The following is an 18,911-nucleotide window of genomic DNA, read 5'->3' on the forward strand; positions in this document are numbered from 1 at the left end:
AGTGGCTCAGTGAGGCTGCTGGGAATCAAACTCAGGTCCTCTGCAAGACCAGTATGTGCTTCAAATTCAGCCATTTACCTATCCAGCCCAAGATATGTGTGTGTGTGTGTTGTGTATGTTGTGTGTGTGTGTGTGTTTGTCTGTGCCTATATGCACTTGCTCATGGGAGCCAGAAGAGGGCACCAGATTCCTTGGACCTGGGTATACAGGCATTCGTGAGCCGCCCAAGGTTGGTGCTGGGATCTGAAACTAGGTCTTGTGATAAAGCAGTGCATGCTTTTACCTAACTGCTGAGCCTTCTCATTAGCTTCTAAATAAAAATATCAAAACGAATACTAAAAATATGGAACTTCTATGTGGCCCTGAAGATAGTTATCTAATGGTGAAGTAGAGATACTGTGATCACTTGTCTCAGAAGACTTCCCCTCTAAACCTCATCTCAACCTTAGACACAGTTACACACAGCAACCAACTCGGTCTTAAGCTGATGTAAAGATTACACAGTCCTAATTGCTGCCCAGCCTGATGACCTGAGCTCCCTCCCTGTGACCCACACAGTAGAAGGAGAGACTCTTGCAAATTGTTCTCTGACCTCTCGCTCACAAATAACAGAAAAGGGGGAGAAAGGCTATGTTGATTTAATCTCTTTCAAGATCGTCCAGGCTATGAATATCAAGTATTTTGTTTATTTACTTACTTAATATTACTAGATACCTAGCACAGAGCATGCTCAGCAATTGCTCTATGTTTAACGATACCCTCGGCCCCTTTAAGGGTTTTAAAGGAACAAAAAGTAAATGTAATTATAGGATTGGATTTTCGAAGAATAGCTATAAGTGAGCAGAAGAATGATATCCAAATGCTTATTATTTTCCATGGCAGATATTATCTGATGTTAAACACAGGGAGACGTTACTTTTGGTAAATGTATGAAGAGCACTATAAAACAGAAACTAAAGTTATATTCTCAGACTCTTTTGAGACACGGTATTATAATAACTTAGTCTTTGTTTCCTATCAGGCACAAGACGCCTCTTCCTGTTTCCTGTTCTGTGTTAACTCCCTCTTGGGGCCAGTCTGCATTTTCAGGATTATTTTTCTTCTCTTTGAGTGGGGAGATTTTTTTTTTTTTTACAATGCTCTTATGTTTTAGCACATTGATGTTTTCCTGAAAATTTTTGCATCTGGTCCTCACATAGAACAGAGATAGCACTTGCATCTTGTCCGCTGGAGGGTGATATGATAGAGATGGAGACACCCAGCATTCTCTGTAACCAAGGAGATCTTTGTGGATAACTCTGTTTAAGTTTCTATTTCTACTGTGTGACTCTTCCACACTCTGCTTCTCTGACTGCTACTGTTTCCTATTTCTTGATATTGTCTCTGTTTCTCTCCTTCCTCTCTTCCCCTCTCACCCCTGAAACAGAATCCCCACATCATCTGTCTGCTTCACTTTACTTTCGGGGCTCCACAACCCTGTGTTTTGATTCCCCCCTTTAAAAATCCTTTTTACTTTCTTTCTCACAGTGTTCTGGCAGTTACAGTCAAAACAGATTTAGGAAGACATTAGTAAGTTGAAAGTCAGCCAGCATTATCAAAGCTCCCCCAGAGGAGGGTGATGTGGCAAGACAAGAAGTCAATTTTTTAAAAGATGACATTTTGTGTGACTGAGGCAGAGGAAAGAGATTGATGGAGAAGCCTTGAAAAGTGTCTTCCTTGTTCTGCTCAAGGCTAAATGTTATTTCTAAATCTACTGTGATTCTTGCAGCTTCCTTAAACATCTGACAATCTAGTTGGCTTAGTTTTGTGCTCCAGAGAGTGGGAGCCAGGGGAGGTTCAATGCTAATTAAGAGTATCTTTAATGGTTACTATGTGTCTTTAAGAGCATCTTTAATGGTTGCTATGTGTCTTTAAGAGTATCTTTAATGGTTACTATGTGTCCTTAAGAGTATCTTTAATGGTTACTATGTGTGCTTCATAAGAATGCTACCTAAGGAGCTAAAGGGATCTGCAACCCTATAGGTGGAACAACATTATGAACTAACCAGTACCCCGGAGCTCTTGACTCTAGCTGCATATGTATCAAAAGATGGCCTAGTCAGTCATCACTGCAAAGAGAGGCCCATTGGACTTGCAAACTTTATATGCCCCAGTACAGGGGAACGCCAGGGCCAATAAGGGGGAGTGGGTGGGTAGGGGATTGGGGGGGTGGGTATGGGGGACCTTTGGGATAGCATTGAAAATGTAAACAAGGAAAATACCTAATTAAAAAAAAGAATGCTACCTTCCTCACCTATCCATTTGTTCTTTGAACAGCACACTCTTTTCTTGCTTTTAAAATAACCTACCCTTAAAATACATGCTTGGATTAAGCAACTGAGATAAGAACTTCTGTACCTGCACAGTTTTTCCCATCTCCCGTGTATGGTGGGTTACAGGAACATACGTAGGATCCGTTGGTGTTCAGGCAGGAGGCGTGCTCACTACAGTCCGAGCCGACTGCACACTCATCGACATCTGAAACGGAGACAGCTCACACATAGCCCAGCGAATTCATTCTTCTTATGTGTCCAACATTTATTTTGCTTTTAGGTCGCTACATATCACTTAACACACAGAACTATATGTATTTTTATGAAATTTGAGTGCAACCTTTGTGATTATTCTGCGGATGAAGAATAAAATCTACGACTTCCTTAATTGATAAATAGAACAGGGACAGAGCTACCATTTTAATATTGAACTTGACTGAAATTGAGGAGCACTTTTAGCTCCCCTGGGAGGAGATCTAGCAAAGTGATGTCAAGAGAGCCTTAAACTTTGTGGTAAATGTTTCCCAAAGAACATGAATGTGACTTCACACAGCAGTTGCCAGTGTTTGTCTCACCGAGACAGGATGGTGAAATGCCGTTCCAGCTCCCGTTGTCTGTGCAGAACATTCGGGAATCACCCAGCAGGTAGTAGCCACTGGTGCACTGATAGGTCACCGTGCTGCCCGCATGGAAGTCCTCGGCTGAGTAGAAGCCATTCTCCAAGGCGGGAGGCAGCCCACAGCGAATGCCTGGAACAGGACGGCAAGGACACAACTGCAGGTAGAGCAAAGTGCTCAAAGAGCATCTTGCTTGCATGAACCTAGTTCCATGGGAGTTGCCTTAGGTAGCTGCCCTTTTCCTACTGTATACAAATATTAGTAACCAGAGTGTTCTACGCTGCTTGCCACACATGCGCTCCCAGCATGTGGCACATTGTCTGGTTCACAGTAGGCATGTCATTCATTCATTCATTCATTCATTCATCCAAAAGCCATCTATGGCATTCTTACTGCCGATTAAGCAATGTTCTAGGTGCTGGGCTTACAGCAGTGAACTGAATAGATGGAACTCCTGCTTTGTGGTGCTTCCTGCCCAGTGAGGTGGACAGACAAGAAGATAAATGGATGCTGTGTCAGGTGATAGCTGCTATTGTCTATTTATGGCAGTAGTCTTGCAAATCTCCTCGCTTCATGCCCCTGCCCCTGCTGCTTGCTTAGTAGCTTTCTGGCCTTCATCATTATTATTCATTATAAATAAGTATTACTAGATACATCTTTCCTCTCCTGTCTCTTCTCCCAACATGTAAAGATGAGAACAGGGCCAGCATCTTTAGAACATGTATCAATGTGCGGCTAAAACTTGTTGAGTTAATGAATGAGTAGAGACATCCAGCTTAAGACACCTGTCTCCCTTTCCTCATCCAGCAATGGCACAGCTCAGGGTGGCTCTCCACCCTACAGGGTCCTTATTCCACTTGTCTCGAGTTCCTTGCCAGCACCTCAGATGCATTTGTCAGGAGTCTTTTTGCATCCTCATCACCCACGTCCCGCATGGTGCCTGGCTCAGTCTCTTAGGGCCGGGGCACAGACTGGGCATCTGCTGTGTTTGTGGCAGTACATGATGAGCATCTGTCTAGCATTCCCCAAGTTCTCATCTGGGTCCCATAGCTTTCCAGAGCCACCAAGTAGGTTGAACAATAGGTTGCTCACGTTCACAGTGGGGGAGTGGTTGTGTCCACTGCCCTTGGTTCAGACAATACTGCACAGGATTCCCAACCATCTGGAAGCCCGGATCACAGAACAGACTGACTTTGGAGCCTGGCTTTCGATTTCCTGATGCAGGTCTCAGGTGAGGCACGGATCCTTCTAAAGACGGACAATCTGAGGACCAAGAGCACAGACACAGTGCAGGTCAGCCACACAGCAGCAGGGTCCCAGAGTCAAGGGGCCCAAACTCTTTTGCACCAGCCAAGAACAGGCTTTGTTGAATTAAAACAAGTTACCACATACCCCAGGCACTGACAAACCAAATGATAAAGGGGAGAATCGTATTTGAGTCATTAAGCAATTTTTCTCTTTTCAAAAGAAATGTTTTTGATATTTTAAAAAGGATTTTTTTTTTTTCCAAGACAGGGTTTCTCGCCCTGGATGGCCTAGGCTCATTCTGCAGACCAGGCTGGCCTTGAACTCAGAGATCCGCCTGCCTCTGCTTCCCAAATGCTATGACTAAAGACATGCACCACCACTGCCCTGTGGGTATTTTAAGAGGAATGAATGGCATTTGGGGGAAGGAGGGTACCATTCTTGTAACTTATCTAAAACCATGAATTCCACAACACTTTAAAAATTCATTTAAATACATTGACTTTAGAGTTCAGTGTGTGGGTGGGAAGAGTCATTGGTTTTTATCTGTTCCACAAAATTAACTTCATCTCAAAAAGGAGCAAAAACAGGGACTGAAGAGGTGGCCCGGTTGTTATCTTGTAGAGAACCCAGGTTCAGCTTCCAGGACCCACATTGAAAATCACAAACACCCTTAGCTCCAGTTCCCGGGGATCCAGTGGCCCCATCTGCCCTTCACGGGCACCAGGTACTGATGTGGTGCACAGACATACATGCAGGCAAAACATACATATAAAAATAAAAGCTAAAAATCTAGAAAAAATAAGAAGGGCACAAAACCACAGCCTCCCACCCATCTTTTTAATTTAAAATTATTTTTATCCGAATATTCTACCCAATTATTTGGGATCTGTTGTACAGAAATAATTTCAATATTGAAAACAGTCTTGGATGGCCTGAAGTAGGTGTGAAACCTACTTAAGGGGAAGACTGGCATGTGCGATGTGAGACCACAGGAGAACTCTGAATCATGTGCTTTTGTCAGAACATTCCAGAAGAATCAAGATTTGGCAAAGGTGTAAGAGAGAAATCCTCACCAGAGCAGAACATGCTGCTGGAATCAACCTTCACCTTCCCCGTGATTCCCGACAGGAAATCGGGCCATGCTAACACGTTTCCCCGACTCAGTTCCTCTGGGCAGGAGCTGGCCAGCAACTTCACCTGCGAGTTTAAAGCACGCTTTTAGAGAAACCTTCTGCTAGGATGGAGCATACACATCACAGTTAGCCTTGCTGGATCAGCCACAGATCGTTGTGGCAGAGGTGAAGAGAAGCATATGTTTATATAGCACGGTCGCAAAGGCAACAGGGCAATTTCTTCCTTTTTCCGACCTCCATCATTCAGTATTTCTCTCACTTAAAAGAGTCATAGTTGCCTGAAATTTTGAAATTCTTTGCATAGAGTTTCTTGTCTTGATGTTAAGGTTTTTTTATGGCATGCCCCCCCCCAAAGATATTACTTAAGCTGTGTGTGTGTGTGTGTGTGTGTGTGTGTGTGTGTGTGCATGTTCATGCGTGTGTGTGTGTGTGTGTGCATGTTCATGCGTGTGTGTGTGTGTGTGTGTGTGTGTATGTGCGTGTGCAAGTGTGTGCACTTGGGCCACCTGTGCGAAGGTGCTTCAAGTGCCCAGAAGAGTACATCATATCTCCTGGAGCTGGAGTTGCAGGCAGTCCGGAGCTACCCAGTATGGGTTCTGGGAACCAAACTTGGGTCCTTTGCAAGAGCGGTAAGTGTTCTAAACCACTGAGCCCTCTCTCCAGCCACGTCTATCAGTATGATTCTGAGAGTGACTATTTACCAAGCCAAACAATCTCACTAATGTGTCCTGGCCTTTTGTGACTCCCGCCAGAAGGCTGTTATGGAGATGTCTTTCTCGCTCCCTTATAATGAAGAAAAAATGAAGTTTAAAGAGATGGAGCAGCATGATTGAAAACATCCCAGGAAGACCGTGATTAAACTGGGGTTGCCTCTCAGGCTGTCAGCCTTGAGCCCGGCTTGAAATACAAGTCTGTTTATGTCTGTGGATATTCTTACACCCATTTTGAGTCTAGAAGTGTGACTCTCTACAATTCTTTCCAACTCAGTAATTATAATATTTTTTTTATAAAACACTCCTTCCCATTTATGTCAGAATATCACTGAGAAACTAAAAGGGTCATCAGTGGAAGTCACCGCGGATAACGCCCGACTAACAGACTGCCATCCAATACTGGTGATGCATCCTAATTAGGAGTTTACAAGCAGACACGTCATCATTAGGCCGTCCATGGTTTTACTAGGTTTGTACCTTTGCTTCTCATTACTGTCATACACTGAAAATGGAATTGACCTGCTGTGGAGACAGGACATAGTCCCAGAGGTTGAGCTGGCTTATGGAGCCCACAAAAGACTCAGCCGGGTTGAACCCCTCTCCTTTTTTGTCTTGCTCTTGCCCAAGAACTAATGCACCGCCACCTAGAGAGAAAGAGAAGGGGGGGTGAGAACAAAGAGGTGGAAAGCGACCCCAATCGTTTGTTATCCCCCAAATGCTAATTTTATAAAGATGCAGCTAATACGAGTGTATGGAAGTATCATTGAAAGCTGAACTAGGCAACTTTAATGCATGGCTTTGCGACAAGGACAGAGTGAACTTAACTTTATGCAGACAGTTAAAGGCAGATGGAGGGTGAGCCCACCAGGCTCCACTGCAAAGTTCCCATGGCTCCCTGCCTCTGGTCTTAGAGTTCCTTCTATCATGGATACCTTTCTCCTCTCCATTGGCCGAAGCCTGCAAGGCAGGCTTGTTGAATGCAGCAGCCATTTATATAGCTCCTCATGATATGCTGCCTACTCTATCACAGTGGGGCCTGTCCCAGCAGAGCAGAGAGCTTTTCTGCATGGGGTGGGGTTGTGATTCTAAGAGAAGAAATGCACGTAAAATACATAGTTAATGTTTAAACGTATTGAGAGTGGTTTCACCAAAGCCGTGCCAAATATTGTCCTGATCTTGTAAAAATAATCATACAGTTCAAAGATAAGTCCCGGGAATTGAACCAAGGGTCTCTCATATGATAGGCAAACTATCACCGCTAAGCTGTGTCCAACCACGTGGGCTTCAAGAGCAGCTTCTATATCAGGCTCCATAATATCACCATAAACAACTTCTCTATTGTTTCTGGTTGACAATTTCTGGTTCTTCTAGGTTAATCTCCCTAATTCATATCCATGCACATTGTCTTTGCTGCCTGGATTCACAAAACCCTGGGACTTTCCTTCTCTCCTCTCCCCTCACAACAATGCCACTTGACCCTGTTTCTATAGCTATCTGTCCATTGAGACTGTCATGTCTGGTCAGTACCCAGGCTGACTGAGTACCAGTTAGTACTGCACTTGACTGAGTTGGTCTTTAACAACATGTAGGGCTTCATATGCATGAGTCATCTTCCTGTCACATCAGTATTGCTGAAGGAACAGTGGTTGTCTCCTGTTTGTCCCTTGAAACACTCCTTTTCCTCTCAGTAGAGACAAACCAGATTCTTCTGATATTAATTAATAATTCTTCTGATATTAATCCTCCACTTTGCTTGGGGTCCCTTTGTCCTCTCTGGTTGGAATCATGTTTGTTATTTAGTTTTCTTCCCTATACACACTCTATTGTTCCATTCTGATCACATCCGGGATCACCATCCCATCTTAAGGTCAGCAGTGACATCTCATTGATTTTAGGATGAAAAGCTCAATCGTTAACCTGATCTACAAGACTTTGTGTAAATGTAATCTCATCACATTTTCACAAGGATTGGACTGTTTATAGAATTAGATTGACCTACCTCGGTTCAATATAACTTGCTTCTAGAATATGCTAGCTCATTTTTAATATTTTAAGACACTTTTGTTGAATTTTATTTTACCTAGACACTATTTTTATGTGTTGGATACATGAGGAAAATGAAGATAATTATATCCACATAGCTCTTCCGTTACTAAACCTCCCTGGATATTTAAGAGTGACTTTAGAGGAAAGATTGAGTTCTATTTGACAAAAGACAGAAAAGTGGAAAATGTGCCCAGTGGCTCAGCTGATATATTTTGTCCCAAAACAAAACTGAAAGCCTCCTAAAAGTTAACAAGTAAGTAAGCAGGCACGCGATCAAGCAAGCAAGCAAGCAAGCAAGCAAGCAAGCAAGCACAGGATACCAATAGCTAGCGATTTGCTTAGAACACAGCTTAGCAAATGCTCCTAGCCCAGCCTGCTTCTTGGTCAAACCAAGATCCGAAAAGGCTTTTAAAGTCATGCAGCTCACCTAGGGAAAAGCATTTGGTATCTTAGAGTCTAGATAACCGTTGAGGAGTAAGGGAAAGACATCATTGTGGTCTTAATCTGGAAGCAGTGACAACCAGGTTGGCCAATGCCATGTCTGTTTAAGCATGACCATCTGCAGAGTCTCATACACATGTACTCATTTTGCAAAACATACCAGGTATGGCTTTGCCAATGGAGAGGCCAGTACCACCGTCAGATAATTCCCCATCTATATAGACCCTCCAGGCTCCACCAGTACTTGTCCATGTGATTGCAATATGATGCCAAATGCCATCATTTACGGAGGGGCAGTTGGTGATCTTTTCCTTTCCATTCACATAAAGAACCCAGCTGTGGAGAGAAAGATTCCAGGGAATACAGTTAATGGTCACAATACATCACAATATATGATTTGATCTTTATCATGTTTGTGTGTGTGTGTGTGTGTGTGTGTGAGAGTATAAAGTACCCATGTAATCCATTAGTCATTTCTCCTCTCCATCTAATAATATTTTAGAAGCACATCTACGTAAATAATTACACTAAATTCTAGGTCAATGTAAACACTGATGATCAAGGAAAAGTCTTGGGATGAGCCAAGATAATTGATGATTACCATCCTTTGAAAGGTCAAGAACCAGCGAGAGTTGCCAAAATGTCTAACTGATACCCATCCTCTAGAATATGTGTTTTCTAAGAAAAGAAATAAACTTCAGCTGTCCATAGGAGCTAAGTCTGCTTCAGGGCTTATACTATTGACTGGGCATTTGTGTTCCCTCAAAATTTGTGTGCTCAAAGTCCTAGCTATCTGACAGTATAAGAAGAGAGGCCTCTGAGATGACAGGTCGAGAGGACAGGGGCCGCTGAACAGGAAGGACTACTGTAATTACAGAAGAAGTCAGCAGGAACATCTTGCTGCTCATCTGTGAGGACACAGAAGAATACACCTGCGTAGGATCCATGGACCAGGAAGGCGCACTTCCTAGAGTCTGATTCGGCCACTGCTTTGATCTTGGACTTTTTATAGTAGCCTGAACAGAGTAATACAGTTGCCAGACTGGTCATATGGTAGCCCAAATACATAGGTCAAAACAAAAAGAACCACAAGAAGTTTCCAGAAACTACCACTTATGGAAGTGGTGTAAAGACAGTGAACAGTTTAAAGTGCAAAGTGTCCAAAGGCAAACGGAGACAAAGAAATGACCATGGAGGGTGGAGGAGGAGGAAGAGGAGGAAGAAGAGGAGGAGGAGGAGAATAAAAGTCTTCTCAGACTTTAGTAACAATATTCACAAGAGAGGAATATTCTCTCAGCACCAGCTGTTTTCTTTCTAGATGTTTGCCCCTTTCCTCTCTTTAGCCAAGCAGGCAGAACTTTATCTCTTTATGTACAATTTACTCAAGTGTTTGCAAATGCCTTAAATTTCTGCCTCCTGAAAGTTCAAGTTGACTAAGAAGGATTGTGTTTGATGAGATTTTTACCAAAAGAGTGAAACTGCCCCAGCTTGAGAAGAAGATCCCAGTAGGTCTCTGGGACCTGCAACCTGCTCATTAGGCCAGTGCTATGGGTGGACCTGAGAAGAAAGGGCCCCATGGAACACTATACAGCCTAGCCAGGGGTGGACTTGCAGTCTTGCTAAGGAATGCAAATGTAGAAAAGAATTGGAGTCTTCAAAGGACCCCAAAGGACAAGCTGGTGGACAGCTCAGCAATAACAAATATGGACAGGTGATTGGTGTTTGGGCCTGTCCAAGTCTGTGGCTTTTCAGCAAAACTCTAGGTACAAATGGAATGACTTTATAGACAGTGCAAAGGGAAGGTCCGTGGAGTTAGATTTAATGTCTCTTGAGCGAACTAAGAATGCCCCTGGTACCCTGAGACTGTGTTCTAGTTCTCGATCCATCTGTCCCCCACAGACATGTGTTGCGGATGGTCCTTAGTCTTGTATGTTCTGCTGTATAAAGAAAGGGCATCAGTCTCAAGAGTTAGACCTGACCTCTCTATGATATGGCTCATAGGAGACACATCATTTAGTCTTTCAGAAATTTTGTTTTGCTGTCTGTATTCCTCAGGGACAGCATTCCTCAGGGCATTCTTAAGATCAAATAAAACAGTACCCATGAAGCAATACCCAACTCACATGTGAGCAGTTATCACCAACATCTGGCTTTCCCATAGAGTTCGTCCAGATGTTCCAGTTGACTATTGTCATCCATGCCTCCATACTCCCTTGTTTCCAACCCTAATGCCAGAAGGGGAGCCCTTAGCAGGACTCAGTTCTAACTAGGTGTCAATAGAAGCCCTCCCTGCCACATCCGTTCTAACTCCTGCTTACCCGTTGTAATCAGTCAGGAGGAAGGTGTTGTCTTTGTCATCCTCAAGTGCATAGGAGATGGGCGTCCCGTAGTTGATGACATCAGAGGATTTCATCCAGAATGCGCAGGTTATGGCATGGAGGGTTGGCAGCACTCCATCTAGCAGGACGTACCCGTAGATGCCAGAAACTTCAAAATCCAGGTTAAAACCGGAAGGCTGTTCTGCAACAAATAAGGAGGGTGTGCAGAATGTGGTATTCACACACACTTTCAGTTGTCCAGGAAAGCAGTGGGCAAGGAGCACCAATTCCAAAGATGCTAACTTCAGCAGACATAAAGATTTGGGAAGTGATTTAAAAGTTAAACAGCAAATACTTGTGATATGTGTGTAAGCTGTGAAAGGGGGCAGAAAAACAGGGTTGGGGGGGTGGACAGGTCGAGAGCTGATAAAGTGAGGCATATGGTGATGGGAAGGAGTGTGTGTGTGTGTGTGTGTGTGTGTGTGTGTGTGTGAGAGAGAGAGAGAGAGAGAGAGAGAGGGAGAGGGAGAGAGAGAGAGAGATTGATACTGTAGAGGAGGGAAGAGGCTAATTCAAGGGCAGCATCCTTCCTCACTTGGGATCTGTCTTTTCCATAGCTGATTGATGAACAATTCTTCCCCTATTCAGCTCTACAAAGTCTACTCTATAACAGAAGTCTTTTGCCTAAAAGACTTAAGCCTCCTGAGAAAGCAGACCAGCATTGTGCTATTGACTCTCTGATGTCTATCAACCTTCACCACCCAAGCCAAGAGACTTTAAAAAGTGTTCTTTGTAGACACATGGAAGAAACAGAGAGATGATCATTAAAGGTTACACAGTCTCAGAGGAGAGTACATTGGTGTGTTCATTCGTTTCAGTTCAACTTCATAATATGGTAAACATGGTTAGTAACAGTGCATTGAACAAAATTGCTAGAAGCAGCTGGGCTAATAGCTATATTAACTAGATTGCTTTAAATATTCTACATTGTATTTATAAATCATAATATTCTTTATATTCCATAAATGTATATAATTGTTATGTTTCAACTTTCACTGAGGTCACACACACCTGTCCCACACCTGAGTTCACACACACCTGTCCCACACCTGTTTTCATACATACCTGTCTCACACCTGTGGCCTGAAAATCCTGGCTGACATTTACAACTGTATGAGTTTAGTTCATCCACACAGGTGGCCTGGTTCCTACATGGGTTGGACTGACACTCGTTGATGTTCAGTTCACAGTGTGTCCCTGTGAAGCCTGCTGGACATTGACACCTGGAAGAAAATGAAATGCAGCAACAGGAGCCATGAGAGGATTCACTAGAGAAACCATGTCCCCCAACTTACAACAACCTTGTCTCAGAAGACAGGGGGAAAAGTGCTTAAATGATTTATTTTTTCCCATTCATCTGATCGTGATTGAGCACCTTTAAGACACTGCATTACAAACAGAACAAAATGAAGCAAATGTGATTCTTCTCTAAGTCTATGTATGGCCAGTTGGAGAGTTTATGAACGCTGAATTTTTTTCCCCACAGAAATTCCCAGGAAAATATGAATAGCTCAGATTCAATTCTAAAGCCTTTTCATTTATTAAGCCAAGGTTATATCAACGGCATAATGCTGGGGTCCTTCCCTCTTTAATGACGAATTAAAGTTTGCTACATCTGCTAAATCATTTGTGGGCATCCTGCCGTCACTGGCGAGGTGGCATTCTCAAGCTCCTTCTTACTCGTTGCGTCAGGATCTGTGGTCACAACCGCTTATACCCAACAACAAAAAAGCATCCGGTAGTGACAAATGCTGACCACCCTGCTCTGAAATAGGAACTCTGAGATGGAAGCTAGAATTACAATCCCACGGTGTCAAGGGTGGTTGAGAGCCTGTTCCCAGAGTCCTGCCTATCTACTTCATATCATTTACTCTAGAAAATCATTGCACAACAGCTGCACAGCCTGTGTCCTGTGTTCATGAGAGCAATGTCTTGTGGGGTGGATGAGAAAGCAGTCTCTGGTGCATTCGTGTCATAGATACTAAGCAGCCATTGTGTAAATGAACCAGAGCTAATGCATCTACTTGACAATACTTGAAAACAGTGCTGAGTGACAGTTGATTGATGGCGTGTGCCTGAAACCTAAAACCATGCTGCATATTGCTTATTGTGATTTAGGTAGAAATATATAAAATATATACCCTAAATGAGTTCTATATGTCTATATAGAATATACTCTATATAATATATATTATATAACTAAATATGTCTAATACACACACACACACACACACACACACACTATAAACCTTAAATGAGTTCTGTATGTCTATATAGAAACTTCAGGATATTGATTACTAGTAGGAAAGTGTGTGTGTGTGTTGTGTATATGTTTGTAAACTGGAGGGAATCCAACTCTATCTTTAGAGCTTATTCTTTTAAAACAAAAGCTGTGGATCAATTTTGGCAAATATTAAGGTTTGCTGATCATAGAGATGAATGAATGTCCTTATTCTTCTCCTCAGTTTCCTGCATGGCTGGAGGTCACAATGTCAACACCAGCACATTCACCTGGAGCTGCCTTGACGTTGATCTGGTGGTGATTAGGGCCCGGCAATGCCACTGGAGGAGTTTAAAAGGAATTCTTGAGTGCAGGGCCACCTTGATTGGGTCCCTTCACTTTATGGTAAATCTGTTTTGGCTGGCAGCTCACTTATCTTTATCTGACATTACAACACTGCACTAGCTTGGTCTATGGTGCTCACTTAATCAATAGTACTACGTCCTGGAGAGAGCTTGTTTGTTGTTCATGCGTGCATGGGCTTGTTCATGCATGTGTGTGTTCCCATTTGCATGTGTGCACAGCATTCCTGTGTGTGTATTCATGTGTGTGTGTGTGTGTGTGACCAGAGGCTGATGTCATGTGTCTATCTCTCTCATCCTCTACCTCATTTTCCGAGACAGGATCTCTTACTGAACTCAGAGTTCACCAGCTTAGCTAATCTGACTGACCAGTGAGCTCTAGAATCCACCTGTCTCTGCCATCCCACCCTTGGCATTACAGATTGGTACTGCCACACGGAGCTTTGCTTTACACAGGTGCTAGGGATCTGAACTCAAGATTTCATCCTTTCTTAGCAAGCATGTGACAACTGGACCACCTCTCCAGGCCCTCCTTTCATCTTTTGTAATTTCCCAAGAGCCAAAGTTTCTAAACCTGGCATGTATTACACTCATAGACTACAAACATCTTAGGTTGCCTAACTTAAAACTACAGGTTTGGGGTTGGAGGTATATGTTCAGTGGTGTTTGCCTAACATGCAGGAAGCCATAAGCTATACCCCCAGAACTGCAAAACCCCAGGCATGAAGGTTCATGCATGTGATTGCAGCACTTGTGAGGTACAGGCAGGAGGGTCAGAGGTTTAAAGTCATCCTCAACTACATAGGTGAGTTCCAGGCCAGACTGTCCTATATGTAGGACACTCTATCTCAAAACAAAACACACACACACACACACAAAACACACACAAAACACACACACACACACACACACACACACACACACACACACCCCAAACAAGAACAACAGAATCTCTATATCTCTATAGGCTCACATCTAGGCTTAGCCCTGCCTTCCTGCAAGAGGTGGTGAGACTCTACGGAGCCATTTTTTGAGTCAGCAGGTGAGGATATCTGACTTGGGGCTTTGCATTTAATTCAGACTCCACAGTGACTGCTCAGTCAAGGAAACAGAAAGTGAAACTCTAGACAGGGTCTTTTACCTGAAGCTGTTGGCACCATCCTTACAAGTGGCTCCATTTTGGCATGGCTGACTGAGACACTCATCCACATTTTTTTCACACCGAGTACCCAAAAATCCGGGTGGGCATTTGCATGAGAACCCCCCAACTTGGTCTTTACAAACTGCGTTGTTTAAGCAGGGGCTTGACTGGCATTCATTGACGTCTGTTTCACAGTGCACACCTGGGGATGGGAGAGGATGAGAGAGAGTTGGGATGGTTCCCTCAGAGGAAAACAAGCCACATGTGACTCCTTGGCAGAACCACTGCCACTAAACCTGCTCTAGACGCAGCTTGCTGCATCTAGATGACTCGCATTTTGCTGAGTCGTTTCTGGATTCTGCAGTTTCAATTCTTAGCTCACTTTATCTTTCTTCTACATTATGCTTAGCAATGGACGTGGAGCTAAAATAATGTTCGAAAGGATGATAAATTTAGTTCTGGTTTTTTTTCTTGGTTTTTTTTTTTTTTTTTTTTTTTTGGCCTCATGTATTTTCTTCCCTAGCATTTTTCCCCTCTCAGATTTATTCCCTAACAATTAAGTACTTATTTCTTTAACCATATTTCTCTCATCAGTTTGTAAAATATATTATTTTGCATCACTTACATTCATTTTATGAATGCCATTTACATGACTTATCTCCAACAGTATATTCATAAACTTCAAATATAATATTTAGATATTATATTCATTTAGATATTGTACTATATAACATAATATTTAGATGATATATTAATTAGTCAATACAGTAATCTTTATTTACAGAACTTTAGAGAAAGGAAAGAAACGCAAACGTCTTACCCATGTATCCTTTCACACAGGTACAGCGGTAGCTTGCCAAGCCGTCAGTGCAGGTTCCTTTATTTAAGCAAGGGCTGGAGATACACTCATTTATATTTTCTTCACATATTTGACCTGAAAAAAATTATAGAGCCTTTGACCTGGAGAAATGTAACTTTTTAAAATGTAACTTTTTTTTAAAAAAAGCAAGTTGTTTAGAGTGAAAACAGGAATTGGAAATCATGGCCAATGAACTCGTGAAGTTTTTGCTCTTTGCCAAATATATTGATACAAATCTCTCTCTCTCTCTCTCTCTCTCTCTCTCTCTCTCTCTCTCTCTCTCTGTCTCTCTCTTGTTTTTCAATACAGGGTTTCTGTGTATAGCCCTGGCTGTCCTGGAACTCACTCTGTAAACCAGGCTGGCCTCGGACTCAGAAATCTGTCTGCCTCTGCCTCCCGAGTGCTGGGATTAAAGGTGTGCACCACCACTGCCCAGCCAAATATTTCTCTTTAATCTTTGAATTTCAAAAGAAGAAAAAGTTCACCCAGAGATGAACATACATCTGGCATACAGTGAGAAATGACGCCTATGTCTTCCTGATCACATGTGTGTGTGTGTATTTAAACTTAGTTTTATTTTATATGCATTGTTGTTATGCATGTCTGAGTAAGGGTGTCAGATCTGGAATTACAGACAGTTGTGAGCTGCCATATGGGTGCTGGGAATTGAACCTGGGTCCTCTGGAAGAGCATCAGTGCTCTTAACCATTGAGTCATCTCTCCACGCCCTCTGATCATGTTTTTAACAATGTGTGATCATGCTTAAAGTTGTTTTCTCACATTATCTGTTTAACAGTTATCATTCTTTGTTGTGCATTCCTTCTGAAGTTAAGCTGTAATGGCACAAAATTGACAAAAAGTACTGGAGAAAATACTGAATAAAGAAAATAACTTATTTTGTTCTGGAAGTCCAGAAAACAGTAGCCAAACTTCTGTGCAGAACAGAGACCAGGTCTGTGCTATTACCAAGCACAGGTCAGAAATAAGCCAGAGTGGCAAAACTTTCAAATTCAAGTAATGTTTGAAGACTACAGTATGCTTAAATCCAAGGCACACATGGAATTGCACAACACACGTATAATAGCATATATATCCTACCACAAACTACACTAAAGAGAAAATTTATCAATAAAAGATTGTGAGGATGGCAATTCTAACAAACCTATGAACTCATACAGACTTAATAAGTACTGATCTATTACTTTTCATTGTCAACCTAATAAACCCAGAGTCACCTGGAATGGTGGGACCTCAACTAAAGAGTTGGCTCAATTATACTGGCCTATGGTCAGGTCTGAGAGACATTGTCATTCCTGATGATTGAAAATTGCCCAGCCCACCATGGGCAGCACCATCCCTAGGCAAGTGGGTCTGGGCTCTATAGGAAAGCCATCTGAACATGAGCCAGAGCACAAGGCCAGCAAGCAGAGCTCCCTCCTGTCTCTAAGTTTCTGCTTTGAGCTCCTCCTCTGACTTCCTTCAGTGATGGACTGTGATCTGGTGTTAATTCAAATAAACCCTTCCTCTCCAGGTTGCTGTTTGTCAATGTGTTTTTTCACAGCAAGAGAAATCAAACTATAATGAGTATTTTCTTTTCAATAACTATTTACAAAAACATAAGCAGCCCAGTACACCTCACACCTAATAAATGTATACTATTCAGAAGCTTGGATCTCATTTTCTCCTAGTACATGTCTGTCATTCTGTCTAAAGACTTCTCTGTTTCAAACCTGTGTTCTCCTTTCTATATATTATACTGTACCTCATGCACACTTGTTTATATACACTCAAAGATTTGTATAAGAAAAAGTCCTAAAGACTGAAAGTAGCTCCCAAGTTTTAAGTAGAGAACTGTATGCGGAGACGTGTCATCTTTCCGCTGCATATGAAAATGCAGCCATAACGACAAGGCAGTGAGCAAGGAGAGGAAGCGAGGGAAATAAAATAGATATGGCTAGGCATCCGGCAGTGGGACCACCTGGGTCCACATGCCGAGCACACACGACGTCCTCAGTGTGTGCAGACCTGCAGCCCCGCAGTCAGAACCTGAGCGTGTCTACCTCTCGGCACTTACATGGGACACAGCCCCTAAGTAAACCACACACTTTAATTTGTGCTCATCAAACAAAAGGTTATCTCTTTTCCTGTAAGAGATGAATAGGCATACACTCTGCATCTGCCTGATTGCCGGCTGGAGGGAACTTCGGAGCTATTTTCAGTCTTTAGGACTTTTTCTTATACAAATCTTGGAATGTAGATAAACACAAGGGTACAGTATAACACATGGAAAGGCAAATGGGCAAGGCTGAATATTAGGGAATATTAGGCTGAATGCAGGCCAGGGGCACGCATTATGAAAGAGGATAAAAACATAACTGTTTTTCTGTTCTAATTCTGTCATGGATTTTTGATAAGTGCATAAACATCTATTTGACAATAAAAGTGTAAAATCCAATGTGACAAGCCAGGCTTTAGCATCACCATTCAAATTTCACAGAAGTTCATTGAGATGCATAGACTTTGGGTCTGGTTAACTTAGTGTAATTTTTTTCAATTTGCAAGTTTTTTGAATGAAAAGTTTATAAATTAAAAAAAATCTTTGAATTAGACTTCTAGAAAACCTATAATTGCATGAACTCAGTGTGCCTCTGCATAAGACTAAGGCTAACATCTTGCCATGGATCCCAAATGAACAAAACAGAAGTGGTTTCAAAGGATTGCCACCATAAATTATGTTAAAAATCTTTATTTCACTATGAAAATTGTTTTTTGGTGATAAAGTACTTAAAATATAGTCCTGTCAAATGTTTAAAAGGATTATAAAAGACTTACTAAATACAGAATATAATATACATGCTTGAATTAAAATAGTTATCTAAGTATAATTTAGTATAACATTTCATGGGTTAGGTATAGAGATAACTTGTTAATATGGTCTCCATTGCTTTCATAACACTACTATGAGGTTGTTACTACTTCTAAGGACATAAATCACCTTCTATTTCATGAGACTCCATTATCAATACTAGAATCATTATAGTGGAATTTAACGTGGGAACTGATAATCAGGTCGATGTTTCTAAATTATTTTGGAGGGAGGATACTTGGACGTGGCAATTCTCTCACTTAAAACACAATACACACACACACATATGCATACATATATGCAGGTATATATATGTGTATATAAAAATATCTATCTATCTATATATATCTATATCTATATATACACCCTCAAGTTAAAGAGAAAAGCAGGACAAAAGTGACTGTTTCATAATAACAATCACACACATACACAGAGAAAGAAAGAGAGACAGAGAGAGACAGAGAGAGAGTTCAAAATCTTAGTAAGGTACCAGTGAAGAGCTATGGAAGGACCTGTTTACCACGAGAAAAGAAAATGTCTCCTCTAACTTCCTGTTCTTCCTTTTCCGCACCTG

At 42.1% G+C, this 18,911-nt stretch overlaps 1 protein-coding gene across 1 annotated transcript in view; it reads right to left on the minus strand.

Moving 5' to 3' along the window:
• Svep1 (sushi, von Willebrand factor type A, EGF and pentraxin domain containing 1) overlaps window positions 1–18,911 on the minus strand; it is a 163,801-nt gene that overhangs the window by 42,535 nt on the left and 102,355 nt on the right. The window contains exons 23-32 of the mRNA NM_022814.2: window positions 15,433–15,546; window positions 14,613–14,814; window positions 11,954–12,111; window positions 10,829–11,030; window positions 8,671–8,846; window positions 6,543–6,667; window positions 5,251–5,374; window positions 4,022–4,192; window positions 2,888–3,061; window positions 2,398–2,517 (exon numbers count right to left, since the gene is read on the minus strand). Coding sequence (NP_073725.2) covers window positions 2,398–2,517; window positions 2,888–3,061; window positions 4,022–4,192; window positions 5,251–5,374; window positions 6,543–6,667; window positions 8,671–8,846; window positions 10,829–11,030; window positions 11,954–12,111; window positions 14,613–14,814; window positions 15,433–15,546 — 1,566 coding nt within the window. The remainder of the gene's footprint in view (window positions 1–2,397; window positions 2,518–2,887; window positions 3,062–4,021; window positions 4,193–5,250; window positions 5,375–6,542; window positions 6,668–8,670; window positions 8,847–10,828; window positions 11,031–11,953; window positions 12,112–14,612; window positions 14,815–15,432; window positions 15,547–18,911) is intronic.

The sequence above is a fragment of the Mus musculus genome, chromosome 4, assembly GCF_000001635.26.
Source record: "Mus musculus strain C57BL/6J chromosome 4, GRCm38.p6 C57BL/6J".
NCBI classification, from domain to species: Eukaryota; Metazoa; Chordata; class Mammalia; order Rodentia; family Muridae; genus Mus; species Mus musculus.